Source organism: Helianthus annuus, chromosome 1 (genome assembly GCF_002127325.2).
Source record: "Helianthus annuus cultivar XRQ/B chromosome 1, HanXRQr2.0-SUNRISE, whole genome shotgun sequence".
NCBI lineage: Eukaryota > Viridiplantae > Streptophyta > Magnoliopsida > Asterales > Asteraceae > Helianthus > Helianthus annuus.
In genome coordinates this window covers 135,344,615-135,359,079 of record NC_035433.2, presented here as the reverse complement: position 1 = coordinate 135,359,079, position 14,465 = coordinate 135,344,615, and the positions used below count along the sequence as shown (strand labels likewise).

The following is a 14,465-nucleotide window of genomic DNA, read 5'->3' as shown; positions in this document are numbered from 1 at the left end:
ACCTCTGAGCGTCCTCTTCCCCACACAGACATGGTCCAATGTCTTCTCACCTCTTCCAACCCTCTCTCCACCCATCTCCTCCTAATCTCAAAACAGACACCTCCACAACACATCCCAAATGGCTTGCTCTCATCTCAATCAACGATCAGACGGGATGAACAACACCTGGCTTCTTCTCAAATTGCAACAACATCGAACAATTGCAGACTTCTGCACTCATCTTCTCCACATTTTCAACCTCCGTCGTACGTCGCCGTCTCCATCGATCTCAACAGATGATTCGTGTAAATTGTCTTGTTAATTTCATATTTTTACAACTTTATGATCAGTTAATCGTATTATAATTGATTAGTTTGTCATGGTTCTTTCATCAATTTGCGAGCTTAATATAATTCGTTATTGAATTTGATTGATAAAAGGACATTGTATCAATTAGGGTTTAGTTTGATTTTAGTATATTTTTTTTCGATTTAAAATCTGGGGATATTGTTATTGGAGATGTGGTTGTGAAAGATTTGTTTGCAGATATATGTGGGGTTTTAAAAAAGAGGTGAGATAATCAAACACTCTTTTTATTACACTCTGCAGACATTTGGTCAATCTCTTCTTGTACATTTACAGATGTGGTCCGTAGACCTTTTACATTTGAAAAAACAAACACCACCTAAGTTTAGTATGTTGTATGTAAGTGTAAAAGTAGAAATAACAATTATTGTTAGTAAATATATAACTCGGGATTAGGCATGAGTGGATTACACGAATATCATGTGTTTTAAGTGATAAGAGTTTTTAACAACCTGTCTCACAAAGATAAATAAACATGAAAGAGTCTAAGACTCTAAGTGGTGATTTCTACCATCATATAATTGAGTTCAGGAGTATGGATGCTAATATTCCACCGTGTGTTTAAGTTGATTTTAAAAATTATTACCATCACTAAGGCCTAACAGCATTCACATCCATTCCATCATTTTTTTCACCCTAAATTACACTAAAATACATTACATTTTCTCTCTCCTTTTCAATTAAATAATATATTTTTATACCTTTATCATTATCTTTTCTCTCTCCTTCACTCACAACCACTTTCAAAATATATTAAAAAATTATAGGGGGTGAACAGTGTCTTTTCAAGTATACAGATGAACAGTAACATTTTCTCTCTCCTCTACTCACAACCACATTTTATACTTTTCATATTATAAAAACCCGACTCACACAATTTAGTGGAATGGATGTGAATGCTCTAAGGGATTTGAGGTGTTCCACTCGAAATTGAAAAATATAATAAAATTTTACAAAAATAAGAAACAATTTATATACAATAATTATGTTTTACGTTTTTTTAAAAACTATGTACAAAATTCCATTATATCAGTGAAATACTATAACTTACAAGTGTATTATGCAATTCTCAAAACTATTTACTTAAAATCGATTATGTATTTGATTGTTTTAGAACGTCAATCTCATAAACTAACTAATCCTAGTTTTAAATCTACACTTTTTGTCCGATAGAAATCTTAATCTCATATGACGACAAACACCATGATACCACCACTAAAACTCCATGCCTAGTATGAAATCACCATGGTTCAACTTAATTATTTCATTCTTTACATGCCTTTAAATACAAAATTTAAGACAACTAATGAGGAGAGAATTACTCCTCTATACATGGATACAATTCACTACATAATTACACTTTAAGTTATTTTCTAATACCCCCCGTCAATGCAAGTTGGTGGTGGTCCAAGACGAAGCGTTGTTCGAAATTTTTCAAATAACGGTTTTGGTAAACTCTTGGTGAAAATGTCTACGACTTGTTTATCTGTTGAGATGAATTTAGTATGAAGCTTCCCGGCGGTTACCAATTCATGAACGAAATGATAATCGATGTCAATATGCTTGGCTCTTTTGTGTGATATAGGCTTTTGACTTAAGAATAAAGCACTCTTGTTGTCACATAATAGTGTCGGTCGACCTGGTGGAAGAGCATGAAGTTCCCGAAGAAGGTTAGTTAACCAAATAATTTTTGCTGTCATGTTTGCCATTGCTCGATATTCTGACTCACAACTGGATCTTGACACCGTTGGTTGCTTTTTAGCGCTCCAAGAGACTAAGTTCCCTCCTAAATAGATACAATAGTCGTATGTGGATCTTCTTGTGTCGATACATCGAGCCCAATCTGCATATGAAAAACCTAATAAAGTAGTGTTAGGTGGACGATCAAATGTTAAACCATGTGCTAAAGTGCCCTTAACATAACGAAGAATCCTTTTTACTAGCTGGAAATGATTGGTTGTAGGATTTTGAAGCAATTGGCTAGCTTGGTTGACAGCATAGGAGAGATCAGGACGGGTGATGGTCAGATATTGAAGAGCACCTACAAGGGAGCGATAAAGAGTGGGATCATGAAACGGTTGGCCTTGGGCGGTGAAAACATCTTTGGATGGTAGAGGAGTGGCAATTGGTTTGGAGTCAAGTAAACCGGCTCGGGTGAGGATGTCATGAGCGTATTTGGATTGATTTAGAAAAAGACCCGCTTTTGTGTGATGAACTTCGAGGCCGAGAAAGAAATTAAGCGAGCCAAGGTCCTTAATTTTAAATTCCTTGTTTCGGCATGATGTGAAGTTGTTAATGAAATTTTTATTATTATTCCCGGTAATAATGATGTTGTCAACATAAACTAGGAGATAAATTAAAATACCTTGGTGATTGTAAACGAATAAAGATGTATCGGCTCGACTGTTTTGAAACCCACGATTAAGAAGAAAGGAGCTTAATCGGTGGAACCAAGCACGTGGTGCTTGTTTTAAACTATATAGTGCACGGTTGAGTTTACATACATAGTTGGGTCGGTGAGAATCTTCAAAACCCGGAGGTTGTTCCATGAAAATGGTTTCGATGAGGTAACCATTTAGAAAGGCATTATTGACGTCTAATTGACGGAGAGTCCATTTGTGGATGGTAGCGAGACTGAGAACAACCCAGATGGTAGAAGATTTGGCAATAGGACTAAAGGTATGAGAGAAATCAAGCCCCGGTATTTGAGTGAATCCTTGAGCCACAAGTCGTGCTTTGTAGCGATGATGGTAACATATGTGTTGTAGCACCTGAGTCTGTGGTCCAATCAGGAGAGTTGGAGGCTATGTTACACTGGGCATGAAAAGCCTCAGGGAGATTGGCATCAAGAGGAACCGATTTTTGGGCAAAAGAGGCGAGTTGAGGATAAGTACTCGCATAATGACCGGTTTGGCGACAAAGTTGGCAATGGGGAGGTCTTTTGGTGTAGGAAGGAATACGGCCGCAAGAGGAAGAAGAGCGGCCTCTTCCACGAGATGAAGAAGGACAGGTGTGAGAAGTTTTGTTCGGGTGGGCGTAGAAGGCGGCTTGGGGGGGTTGAGAACCATGTAATTATTGAACAAACATCTCTTGATTCTCGGCGTTAGCCAAGAGATCACGAAATGATGGGGTCGGGTGAATGGTTCGTTGACAAGTGGAAAAGTTTTCAAAAGAAACGCCTAGTCCGCAATGGAACCAATGGCGTTTGTCCTCATCACTTATAGGATGCCTTATAGCCGCAAGTTGGTCGGCTAAAGCCTTGAATTTTCGACCAAATTTCGAAACCGAAGATGTTCCTTTTTGAAGGGTTCAAAGGGAGTCTTTGAGATTGTGGATTCGTTCAATAGAGGAGCGGCTGTAGGCATCGGCTAGGGCTTTCCAAACGGCTTTGGCCGTGGTATGACCAATAGTTTCGGCCATGGCTTCTTCGGTTAGGGTAGAGTTGATGAGGAGGAGGACTTTTTGATCGGCTATTTGCCAAGCAAGGAAGTCGGGATTGGCCACATATTTGTTATCGGCAATGATTGTTTCGGGTGGAGATCGGGTGGTGCCGGTGACATGTCCGATAAGTTTGAGGTAAGAGATGACCGGAGTATAGTAATTTGTTTCTCCCATGTGAGATAATTTGTGGAGGTTAATTTGATGTTGATGAGGTGGCTAAGAGAATGGAGAGGAATAGAGGTAGGGTCGGCAGCCATGGAGATGGAGGGGATGCGACCGAAAAGAAAAGAAAGAAGAAGGAGATGTGCTAGAAAGAAAGGATCTTGAATGTTTTACGCTACTACCATATGAAATCACAATGGTTCAACTTAATTATTTCATTCTTTACATGCCTTTAAATACAAAATTGAAGACAACTAATGAGGAGAGAATTACTCCTCTATACATGGATACAATTATGGATACAATTGACTACATAATTACACTTTAAAGAATTAATGATGTGGGAGAATATTGCTCCAAGAGTTATGTTATTTCCTGATACCTAGTTATATATCTAAACTATCATGTACTTGGAAGCAAATTGGTCACATCATTAGGGGAGCATAAAAGCATTGGTATTTTGTTTTTTGGTCTTTTATGAGCCATTTGTTTTATTTAATTTTTTTCTCCATATATATACTCAACATCACTAATTAAAAAAAAAAAAAACAAAAACGAAGATGAATATAAAGAAGATTGTTGAAAAAGATGGTTAATTTTGAAAATCGTGAAATGGCTAATATTTTATAGCTCCTTGCTTTTGTATATATAAATAAGACCACACACCACCACCATAACACCATTCCAAACCCTCTCAATTAGTCTCCAACTCTCATCTCCACCATGGCCCAAACTATCCCCAAATGCAGAAATATCATTTTCACTCTTCTCATATTCTCATCTCTTCTTCAAGCACAATCCCATAAATTTGCAAATAAATTGTCACCAAAATCACTTGGTTTCAAGAAAGAAAAGCTAACCCACCTCCACTTCTATTTCCACGACATAGTTAGTGGTGACCACCCCACCGCAGTCCGGGTGGCTGAGGCCCCCATGACCAACACCTCTAGTACCTTCTTTGGTGCAATGGCCGTGATCGACGATCCGTTGACAATGGGTCCTGAACCGACCTCCAAGATTGTCGGAAGAGCCCAAGGGATATATGCATCTGCTGGTTTAACCGAGGCACGATTGCTAATGACTTTGAATTATGTTTTTAGTGAAGGAAAGTACAATGGTAGCACTTTGAGTATATTAGGGTCAAATTCGGTGTTCTCAAAGGTGAGAGAGATGTCGATCGTTGGTGGAAGTGGGCTTTTTCGATTTGCTCGTGGATATGCGCTTGCAAAGACTCATTTTTTCAATCTTAGCACTGGTGATGCCGTTGTTGAGTACGATGTTTATGTCCTGCATTATTGATTGCAACAACACAAATTCTAAAACCAATTCATTAAGTCCGTTTTTGTTTATGTCGCATATAAGGATAGATGCAGTTTGATGCATATATCATTTTCTTATTTCATGTATTATTTATGTATCACACCATTTGTATTTATTTTTTGTATTACATATATCATCTAAAGAAACAATTACGCAATCACTTGTAAATAGCTAGGGGTGTAAACGAGCTGAGCAGCTCCGAGCTACTCAAGAATGGATGAGTAAAAATTCGAATCGAGCTGACGAGCTCAAGCCGGAATTTGGGCGAATAATTGATATGATGCGGGGAGTATTTGGATACTTGATTTCGAATATCTTTTTTTTTTTTTTTTTCGTTGGTTTTCATCATTTTGAGTTATCTATTTGTTTGGTGTTTATTTTGAAAGTTGTTTGGTTCCAGTATAAATATTGTTTCAGGGTGAATATTTAGTTTTTAGTTTGGTAATTATTAATTGTTTCTGTTTTTGTATCTTTGAGTTTAAAGTTGTAAGGTTCAAGTATAAAGGAGTTTGACCTCAAGGCTCAAGCTTGCTTAGGCTAGCAAGATAAACAAGCCTATTATTTTTGTAACTCTATAATATGCAAGATATCTGTTTACATAATAATGAATATCATTTATAGAAGAGTAAATTGCTAAAATCCAAAATGACTAATAGTCTAATAATATTAAGTTGATAGAGGGGTAATTTAGTCATTCTGTTAATTTATTTAATTTACCCTTTTTTTAACAAGTCCACACTTTTATAAACAAAACTCTAAAACCTAATTGTTGGAGTCAACCTCAACATACGCAATTGTGGTTCTCCAACAACAATTCGAAGGTCTTTCATTCTAGAAAAGCTTCCATGTTGGTGGAGGCGTTATTCCATAAGAGAGGGTCTTATTTTAAAGTTAATAGACCTAGTTATCGCTTTACATGGTTTAGATTGATCCTCACAAACTGTCTATACTAAAAGTCAATATAGGAATCCGAATCCAATGGAGATTAGGTTTACAGGAGCTACTGGAGTTCCTGGGACTACAAGAATTCATAACCATGTAGATTCTGTTAAATTCCTTCTCAAATTTAATGATTCATTCATGCTTGAATGATTTAATATATGCCTTCCCAAATTCAGTAGGCATGTATATTGGCTGATCAATGATACAATCTAGACAGTAGCCTCAACTTTAAGAAAAAAAAATATAGCAGCAGGTTTCTAATTCCATCGAGGGAAATAACAAAATTATAGACTAAGATGTCTTTGCAAAGAAAGTTATTTAAAAAGGCTGGGACTATCCGGACACCGCCTGCGCCTATTTTCACACTTTTTCAAACCTAGACGCCTCGTATAGCTCTATACGAGGCGTACATGCACTGAATTCGATGGGGTCTCAGAGGGTGTCAGGCACGTTGTTTAAGGAACCCTATACGCAGGGTATAGGGCTATACGAGGCGTCCATGTTTGGTTTTTTTTTTGGCTGAAATGAGGGGTGTTTTGGTGGGTTTGGGTATGGTTTTTTGGATAGTTTTTGAAGATGTGTTTTTTTGTTGAAATTTTTTTTGGTTTTAAAAAAAGTTTTTTTTTTCTTTTTTACACTATAAAAAGTTTTTGTTTTTTAAAAATTAACTATTTGCCTTTAAAAATCGTTCTTTTTTGGTTTTTAAAAAAGTTTTGTTTTTTTTTTGTTTTTTACACTATAAAAAGTTTAAAAAAGTTTTTGTTTTATATCAATTAAATCAACTATTTTAAAAATCGGCTCTTTAAATATATTATATTGATTAAATATTATATTGTTTTTAACATTTTACTTTTTTAAATATTATTCTTTCGATTAAAATTTTATTTCTTTCAAATATTGTATCCGTATTATATTCAGGGGGTTATATTGTTTCCGTATTACCTAAATTTAAGACAACAATCATTAAGTAACCGAATAACTGAAAACAAACATAAATATGACATATATAAGATAACTGTTTACATCCATAACAAAAATATATAAGATAAGTTTGTACATCCATAATAACAATAAAAACAACAACAGGTCTATGCATCCAAATCCGAATTTGAATCCTGATGCTGCTGCTGCGGCTGGTGCTCCTGATGTGGTGCTCGAACCGGTGGAAGCGGTATCGGGGGTAATCCCTCTCTCTCTCGTCTATCCTGCTCCGCCCGTACCAGCCAACCTACCAAATCGTCGAGCCTGTCAAGCCTGGCTCGTACATCCGGATGTAGCGCAGCTCCTGGGGCACGACCTCGAATAACGTGACGTGGAAACTGAGGTGCCCCGGCAGGTGGCGGTGGCTGTGGCTCCGCTGCACCGTCTAGATCCTCCGGAGGGTCCTCCACGGGCACTACATCAGCAGGATCTGCAGGAGGATGAACGGGCTCGAAATGCTCTGGTAAGGCCTGCTCTGTCCATACGCCCCCTTCGCGGTTTTTAAACCGCATGCCAATGGGGAACCTCCTGATAACCCTCATCCCCCATAGCGACTGCATACCCATCCGCGTCGGCATGATGGCCGGCGTCCGTAGATGTGGGTCCTGGTGTGGTACGAGGCCCAATGAACGGGCAATGCGGTCACGTACGCCCCGCCATACAAAAATCCGCGCTCCTGCCGGTGATGGCCGGAGGCGAAGTACTGGGCTAGACCGTGTGCTAGCGCGCACGGCCTCCTATACAACAAACAGTAAAGGAAAAAAAGATCTGTGGTCGTACACCACTCACGGCTGTAGCCGCGCGCTGAAATAGAAGTGGCGAGCAAATGGTGCAGATACCTGCAGATAGTGTTAGCGAAATACAAAAACAGAGATTAATAAACAGTGCATATAATCACAATAATTGCAATAATAAACGTACATACCTGTATAGTGGGTCCCTAACAAACGACACCCTCCCCTTCGACTTTTCGTGCTCCCAATGATCCGGCCCCGCAATCACCTGCCAAAACCCTACAAGAGTGGGTTTTTCAACCACCACTAGCCCCGCTGTGTAAATCTCAATCTCGATCTCCTCCTGCATGTATAAACCACAATGCACCGCAAACTGTGCTAGCGTCATCGAACGCATAACGCCAGCAAGCCTGAAAGAAACCTCAGGCGGATGGGGAGCACCTGGGTACGGAAGCGGCACTGGCTCCCCAGGAGGGTGAAATGTGAATGACGAAAGGAACTCGACCAGCAGCTCCCTGTAGGTCGGCATGTGCGCCAAATCAAAAAGACGATGCCACGGCGAATCGATAGGTATAAACCGACGCACTCTCGGCGTCTCAGCAATCTCCTCCATCGCATCCCAGTCGATCGATGCATGCGATCCAACGTGCATCCTCCTAAGCTTCTGGCAATGACGGGCGGCGTCAGTGCCGTCGGGAAACTCAATATATGGATGCCCCTGCAGCGTATCCACAGGCGGTCGCTGTCTCCGTCGTGGACCCTGCTGAACCGGCTCTATGTGAATGTCATCGCCCGGTATCAGATCGTCCTCCATAATAAATACTGTATACGTATACAAACAATAATAAATAAAACAATAATAAATAAATAAATAAATAAATAATAATAATAATATAATAATAATATAATAATAATATAATAATAATTAATAAATAATAAATAACAATAATAATAATGTTTTTAATAATAATAATTAATAAATAATAATAATAATAATAATAATATTTAATAACAATAATAATATTAATAATAATAATAATGTTTTAATAATAATAATTAATAAATAATAATAATAATAATATTTAATAACAATAATAATATTAATAATAATAATATAATAACAATATAATAATAATATAATAATAATTAATAAATAATAAATAAAAATAATAATAATGTTTTTAATAATAATAATTAATAAATAATAATAATAATATAATAATTAATAAATAATAACAATAATAATAATTAATAATAATAATAATAACAATAAACAATAATAACAATAATAAAAAAAAAAAATTCAGACCCTCGTATAGCCCTCGTATAGGGCTATACTCGGCGTCCTGTTCTACAAGTTCATCATCATCATCATACTAAAACCCCCAAAACCCAACAAAATTCAAATTCAGGGCAAACCTACGGTCTAAAGGCATAAACGAGACAAAAATACTTAACTAGGGGATGAAATACGTACCGGTGATGCTTCGATTCTTCAAAAATACGGTTGAAAATACGTCCGACGCGTATAGATCAAGCAGCAGCGTATGTGTGTGTTTTTTGTGTGGGTGTATGATCTGTGTCGTCTAGGCCCCCCCTGTGTTATACGAAGCCTAGACGCCTCGTATAGATCTATACGAAGCGTCTATTCTTTTTGTTAAATGACCATTTTGCCCCTGTTTAGCCCTCCGTATAGCCTTTTTTCAGGGGCAAAATGGTAATTAACCAAACCAAAAAGATATTTCTGGAATGGTTAATTACCATTTTGCCCCTGAAAAAAGGCTATACGGAGGGCTACACAGGGGTAAAATGGTCATTTAATAATACATTTTAATAATAAAAAAAGAAAAAGGTGATAAAGTAACCGCCTCATTTGTACTCCTCGTACAGACCTGTACGAATCGTACAGGCTTGAAATTACCTTTGAGCCCCTGCTAAAAGGCTATACTGGGGTCTAAACAGGGGTAAAATAGTAATTAACCAATAATATTTTCAAAATTCAAATTTAAAAGAAAAGAATTGTTACCGCTCAAATAGACGCCTCGTACAGGTCTATACGAAGCGTCCATTTTAAAAAAATTCAAATTTTGAAATTCAGATATTCAAAATTTGAATTTTCAAAAACCCGCTCTGATAGACGCTCAGTATAGCACTATACGAGGCGTCTGGTTTAAGTGAAATTACTTTTTAGCCCCTGAAATAAGCCTAGATTGGGGGCATATCAGGGGCTAAATGGTCTTTTGTACAACTATATACGAGGGGTCTAGTTCTGTACGAGTCGTACAGTTGTATTTTTTGTAGAAAATTAAAAAAAATAGTATTAATAACAAAAAAAATACTATTAATTACAAAAAAATAGTATTAATTACAAAAAAAACACTATTAATTACAAAAAAATAGTATTAATTACAAAAAAATACTATTAATTACAATAAAATACTATTAATTAAAATAAAATACTATTAATTACAATAAAATACTATTAATTAAAATAAAATTCTATTAATTACAATAAAATACTATTAATTACAAAAATCATTCTTCCGTGTAACTATCTATGTAATTAAGACTGGGGTTTGATCTTGGCCGAGGATTCATTATCGATGTATACCATTCTAGACGTGGCAAGTACATATCTTCCCATTGTTCTGTATGGGGTCTTCGGTGGGTCAACCATAGCCCGTGTGCTGGTGGCATAGGATAATCCCCTTCCAGCTTAACATGTATGAAGTGGTTCTCGTTAACATGTGTAAGCGTTATGAATAATGGTTGTTGATTAGCCGGAGGACTTAGTATTGGGAAGTAAGTGGAACTCGCACCCATGGTTGTCGTTAACAGGTGCACCCCGATACCGTACGTTTGTGCAATAAGAAGTCCTGCAAAGGGGAAGTCCATCCAGTGATTCTCCTCACAACCGGCCACTGAATCCCAAATTAGGCCCTGACGATGTGTGTGAAAATAACCATCAGCCCATGCTTCAAATATTGGGAACCAGATCGATTCGTTCTGATCCATTTCTTGGACAAGGTCCCTCCTAATAAGCCCCCATGAACTCTGATCCATCCCTAAGCCCACAGCCACAGACCGAAACCCACAATGACCGTCCGGCATCACATCTCGTATGCACGAGACGTACGGATGGAACACTGGCGGAATGTCAGACTTAAACCGTTCGATGATTCCCACGTACTCGTCCCCAATGATTAAAGGAAAACCGTGATCATCTCGTGTCTCTTTCTTCTTAGAACTCTTTGAACGGCTTAGGGTCGCTTTGGGTTTTTGGGACCTTATAACCGACTGTTGTGAGGCCTGAGACGGAACGTACGAGCTGTGGCGAGGTTTATCGTACTTACTTTGTCGTGAACCTTCAAAGCACGTGTTTGCATCACCGAAGGAGCTTCTCCTCAATTCTTCGTCTATACGAGAGGCCTCGTCCAACCTTTCTTGTACCTGCTTTGTTGTTGGTCGGCCACGAGTATTTTGTTGGACAACCGGTGGTTTCTTGGTAGATTTCGTTGGAGTCAACACCGCTTTAATCTTTGAAAGCAGGCTTTTTTGCTGAGCTGGGGGGTGCGACTGTAATTGTTGTCTAACAACATCTAGCTCTTCGACCACGTCAAGTGAGTCGTCTATCAATTTACAACTTTGGAAGTTAAGTTTCCGCCAGAAGACGTCTATGTCTTCGAGTTGAATCGGACGCTCTGCACGGTTAAAAACAATATTGTTTAAGTAAAATGAAAAAAGGAAATATATCACACAAGTGTTGTACGTTCAACAATTATTACCTTCACGCATGTACTTTTCTATCCTACAAGCACAGGGCAACCCACAGCTGTGCCACATTTGGCAACCACATGATGAATTAAAGCGCTCCAAGACATCTAGCCTCCTAATTGCCTCTCCATGCAACAAGTCAAGGGCTTTGTGGGATACTTTTCCAAGTAGGTGTTGAAACATCGGGTGTTTGTGGTGTTTCATTGTTTTTTCGATGCTTTCTCGAAAAGTCTTCCTTATTTCACCGAACTGTGTCTCAACTATATCCCGGACACAACCAACTATACGGTCCAGCGAGCTCCTATCTTCGACGTATCTCTTTAAGTTGGCATGTTGGCTCTCAACTCTGTTTGTAGTACGATTACCAAAGTTGCGCCTCTTATCAGTCCACGCAAAGACAAACATCTCCTTATAGTCTTTTAGCCAGTTATCGTACACGTATTTGAAGACTCCTAAAAAGTAAAAATAATTTAATAAAATTTGCATAGGTGAGTCGTATGTTATTAGAAAAACTTACTAGAACGTTTGCACTCCACAAGTCGCTTTCGCATGTTGCGCAAGTGGTAGTCGTAGATGGGTATGGATGGAGACTCAATCAATGTCCCCCAGAATGACATAAATTTCTTCCAGTCGTCGTCTGTGAAGGCACCCTTGCAGTGCTTCATAACATTCTGTTGTATGTGCCACCTGCAAAGAAGCCTGGAGGCGTCTGGAAATACTTTAGCACACGCGCCCATAAGGGCTAGGTCTCTATCCGTTAAAATCACACGTGGCTCCATACATTCATCCAACATTGCCTTAACCCTCTCAAGCACCCACACAAAGTTATCACCCCGTTCTTTACTAACAACGGCATGCGCGATAATAAACGATTTGTTGGTAGGCGTCATACCAACAATCTGGATAAAGGGCATATTGTATATGTTTGTCTTGTACGTTGCATCGATCATCATGACGTGGGGGAATGCACGCCACAAGACTCTCGAGTCCTGATGAAGAAAGAAGATCTCTGTTACGATCTCTGTTCCGGGTTCTTCCCGTGTCTCGTAAATAAAGTCGTTGTTCATCAGCACATTTTCTAGTGACTGCATGGGAGTCAATCCTTGTCTTTGTTCGGCTCTAATCTTCGCTACAACGTTTTGAACGTCTTTCTGAACATGAAACCTGTCGGGGTCCTGCTTCCTTATCGTTTGAAATATTTTGCGCGGCTCCATGTTTTGAGCTGTCAGCTGCTCGATCAGTTTCATTTCGCTTGGAGTAAACCTTCGCACAAACGCGTGGGCCGACAGGTCCTCACAAAGTTCGTGGTTATGTTCAATTGTTCCGTCTTTTATCTCCCAGGTTTCATACGGGTGGTTTCGAACAGCTAGCAGGTAAAACGGGCAACCGGTTTTTTTGCTTCCAGCTTTTCTAAGTGTTGCTGTACTCTGGTGCTCACCACCACGATCACATTCAAGCCATACCCTCCCGGTTCTTCCCCCAATTTTCTTTGATCGACGGGTGACAATAACGAAACCATCCGCATTTGCTATTTCTTGTATCCGTTTCTTTAGTTCATCTAAGGAGTTGAAAACCTGTACATCGACAATATTAATAATAATAATAATAATAATATAATAATAATAATAATATAATAATAATAATAATAATAATAATATAATAATAATAATAAAAATAATAATAATAAAAATATTAATAATAAAATAGTAATTTATACCGTCTTTTTTAAGTACAGACTGTCTAGAATCGGAGGTGCTTCACCACCATATCTACCATATCCACCATAACCACCATATCCTCCAACGTCCGAATTGTTTTGATGAACATAAGGAGTGCCCGGGGAAATGAATTGCTGATGATCACCGTCTCCTCCGTATCCACCGTATCCCCCGTATCCACCGTATCCACCATATCCACTGTCTCCTCCGTATCCACTGTCTCCTCCGTATCCACCGTCTCCTCCGTATCCACGGTGTCCTCCGTATCCACCGTCTCTTCCGTATCCACCGTCTCCTCCGTATCCACCGTCTCCTCCGTATCCACCGTCTCCTCCGTATCCACCGTCTCCTCCGTATCCACTAGCATGGTATGAGTCATCTACAGGGGCTGTTTCATCAACAGGAGGATGCTTGTTCAAATCTAGAAACGGGCTGTTTTGTTTTCCTTGTATACTAGACACAACCTCCTCTTGCTCATTAGAATCGGGAACGCCAGACTCCTCCAAAATAGACAACCGTATCATCATTAGTAAATAATAAACTAAAACAACAAGCAATTAAAACATTTACGCTAATAACTGTTACCGGAACGCCTTCGTGCCCCCACTTTTCGCTAGAATACTGCCCGAAGATATAGTTGCCGTCCCAATATGATGACATTTCAACACTCCGGGATGATAATAACGCAAAGACAAATAAAAGAAGAAACAGAATGTGAGTGTTTGTTTGTTGAATGCTCGGATGTGGACCAAGAACGCACTGTAGGTTGCAATTTATGTGAGTTAAAGACGCCTCGTATAGGTCTTTACTCCCCGTATGCCTTTAAGTCATGTCGGACATAGTCTCATCATAGTCAAATCGGTCAGTCCAAGACGCCTCGTATAGACCTATACGAGGCGTCTAAGTACCTTCGTATTGACCCTTCGTACAGGGCTAGACTCCCCGTATAAGTTGACTGATGTGACGTTGTACGAGGTGCAGAAGCTGTCGGGAAAAGCAAACCTATACGCCTCGTATAGGTCTATACGAGGCGTCTAGAAGGGTGTGG

At 38.9% G+C, this 14,465-nt stretch overlaps 4 protein-coding genes across 4 annotated transcripts; 1 reads left to right on the top strand and 3 right to left on the bottom strand.

Moving 5' to 3' along the window:
• Positions 1 to 1,718: 1,718 nt before the first annotated feature.
• LOC118491528 (uncharacterized mitochondrial protein AtMg00810-like) lies at positions 1,719 to 2,894 on the bottom strand. The gene has a single exon (XM_035989379.1). It carries the CDS (start codon positions 2,892 to 2,894, stop codon positions 1,719 to 1,721), a length of 1,176 nt encoding a protein of 391 aa, XP_035845272.1.
• Positions 2,895 to 4,635: 1,741 nt separating this feature from the next.
• On the top strand, positions 4,636 to 5,506 carry LOC110879409 (dirigent protein 21). The gene has a single exon (XM_022127864.2). The coding sequence runs from the start codon at positions 4,672 to 4,674 to the stop codon at positions 5,245 to 5,247; it is 576 nt and encodes a 191-aa protein (XP_021983556.1). The 5' UTR covers positions 4,636 to 4,671; the 3' UTR covers positions 5,248 to 5,506.
• Positions 5,507 to 7,189: 1,683 nt separating this feature from the next.
• Positions 7,190 to 8,258, bottom strand: LOC118480345. The gene is made up of 2 exons (XM_035975147.1): positions 8,117 to 8,258; positions 7,190 to 8,030 (listed from the first exon to the last, which is right to left on the bottom strand). The coding sequence occupies exon 2, from the start codon at positions 7,767 to 7,769 to the stop codon at positions 7,299 to 7,301; it is 471 nt and encodes a 156-aa protein (XP_035831040.1). The 5' UTR covers positions 7,770 to 8,030; positions 8,117 to 8,258; the 3' UTR covers positions 7,190 to 7,298.
• Positions 8,259 to 10,460: 2,202 nt separating this feature from the next.
• Positions 10,461 to 11,896, bottom strand: LOC110879417. Its single transcript, XM_022127877.2, has 2 exons — positions 11,711 to 11,896; positions 10,461 to 11,626 (listed from the first exon to the last, which is right to left on the bottom strand). Exons 1-2 carry the CDS (start codon positions 11,880 to 11,882, stop codon positions 10,461 to 10,463), a joined length of 1,338 nt encoding a protein of 445 aa, XP_021983569.1. The 5' UTR covers positions 11,883 to 11,896.
• Between the last annotated feature and the right edge of the window lie 2,569 nt (positions 11,897 to 14,465).

Coding starts and splice junctions, on each gene's coding strand:
- LOC118491528 (XM_035989379.1), bottom strand. CDS start 2,894: ATGGAACAACCTCCGGGTTTTGAAGATTCTCACCGACCCAACTATGTA.
- LOC110879409 (XM_022127864.2), top strand. CDS start 4,672: ATGGCCCAAACTATCCCCAAATGCAGAAATATCATTTTCACTCTTCTC.
- LOC118480345 (XM_035975147.1), bottom strand. CDS start 7,769: ATGCCGACGCGGATGGGTATGCAGTCGCTATGGGGGATGAGGGTTATC.
- LOC110879417 (XM_022127877.2), bottom strand. CDS start 11,882: ATGTTTCAACACCTACTTGGAAAAGTATCCCACAAAGCCCTTGACTTG. Junction 11,627..11,710: donor AGAAAAGTACATGCGTGAAG/GTAATAATTGTT, acceptor TTAACCGTGCAG/AGCGTCCGATTCAACTCGAA.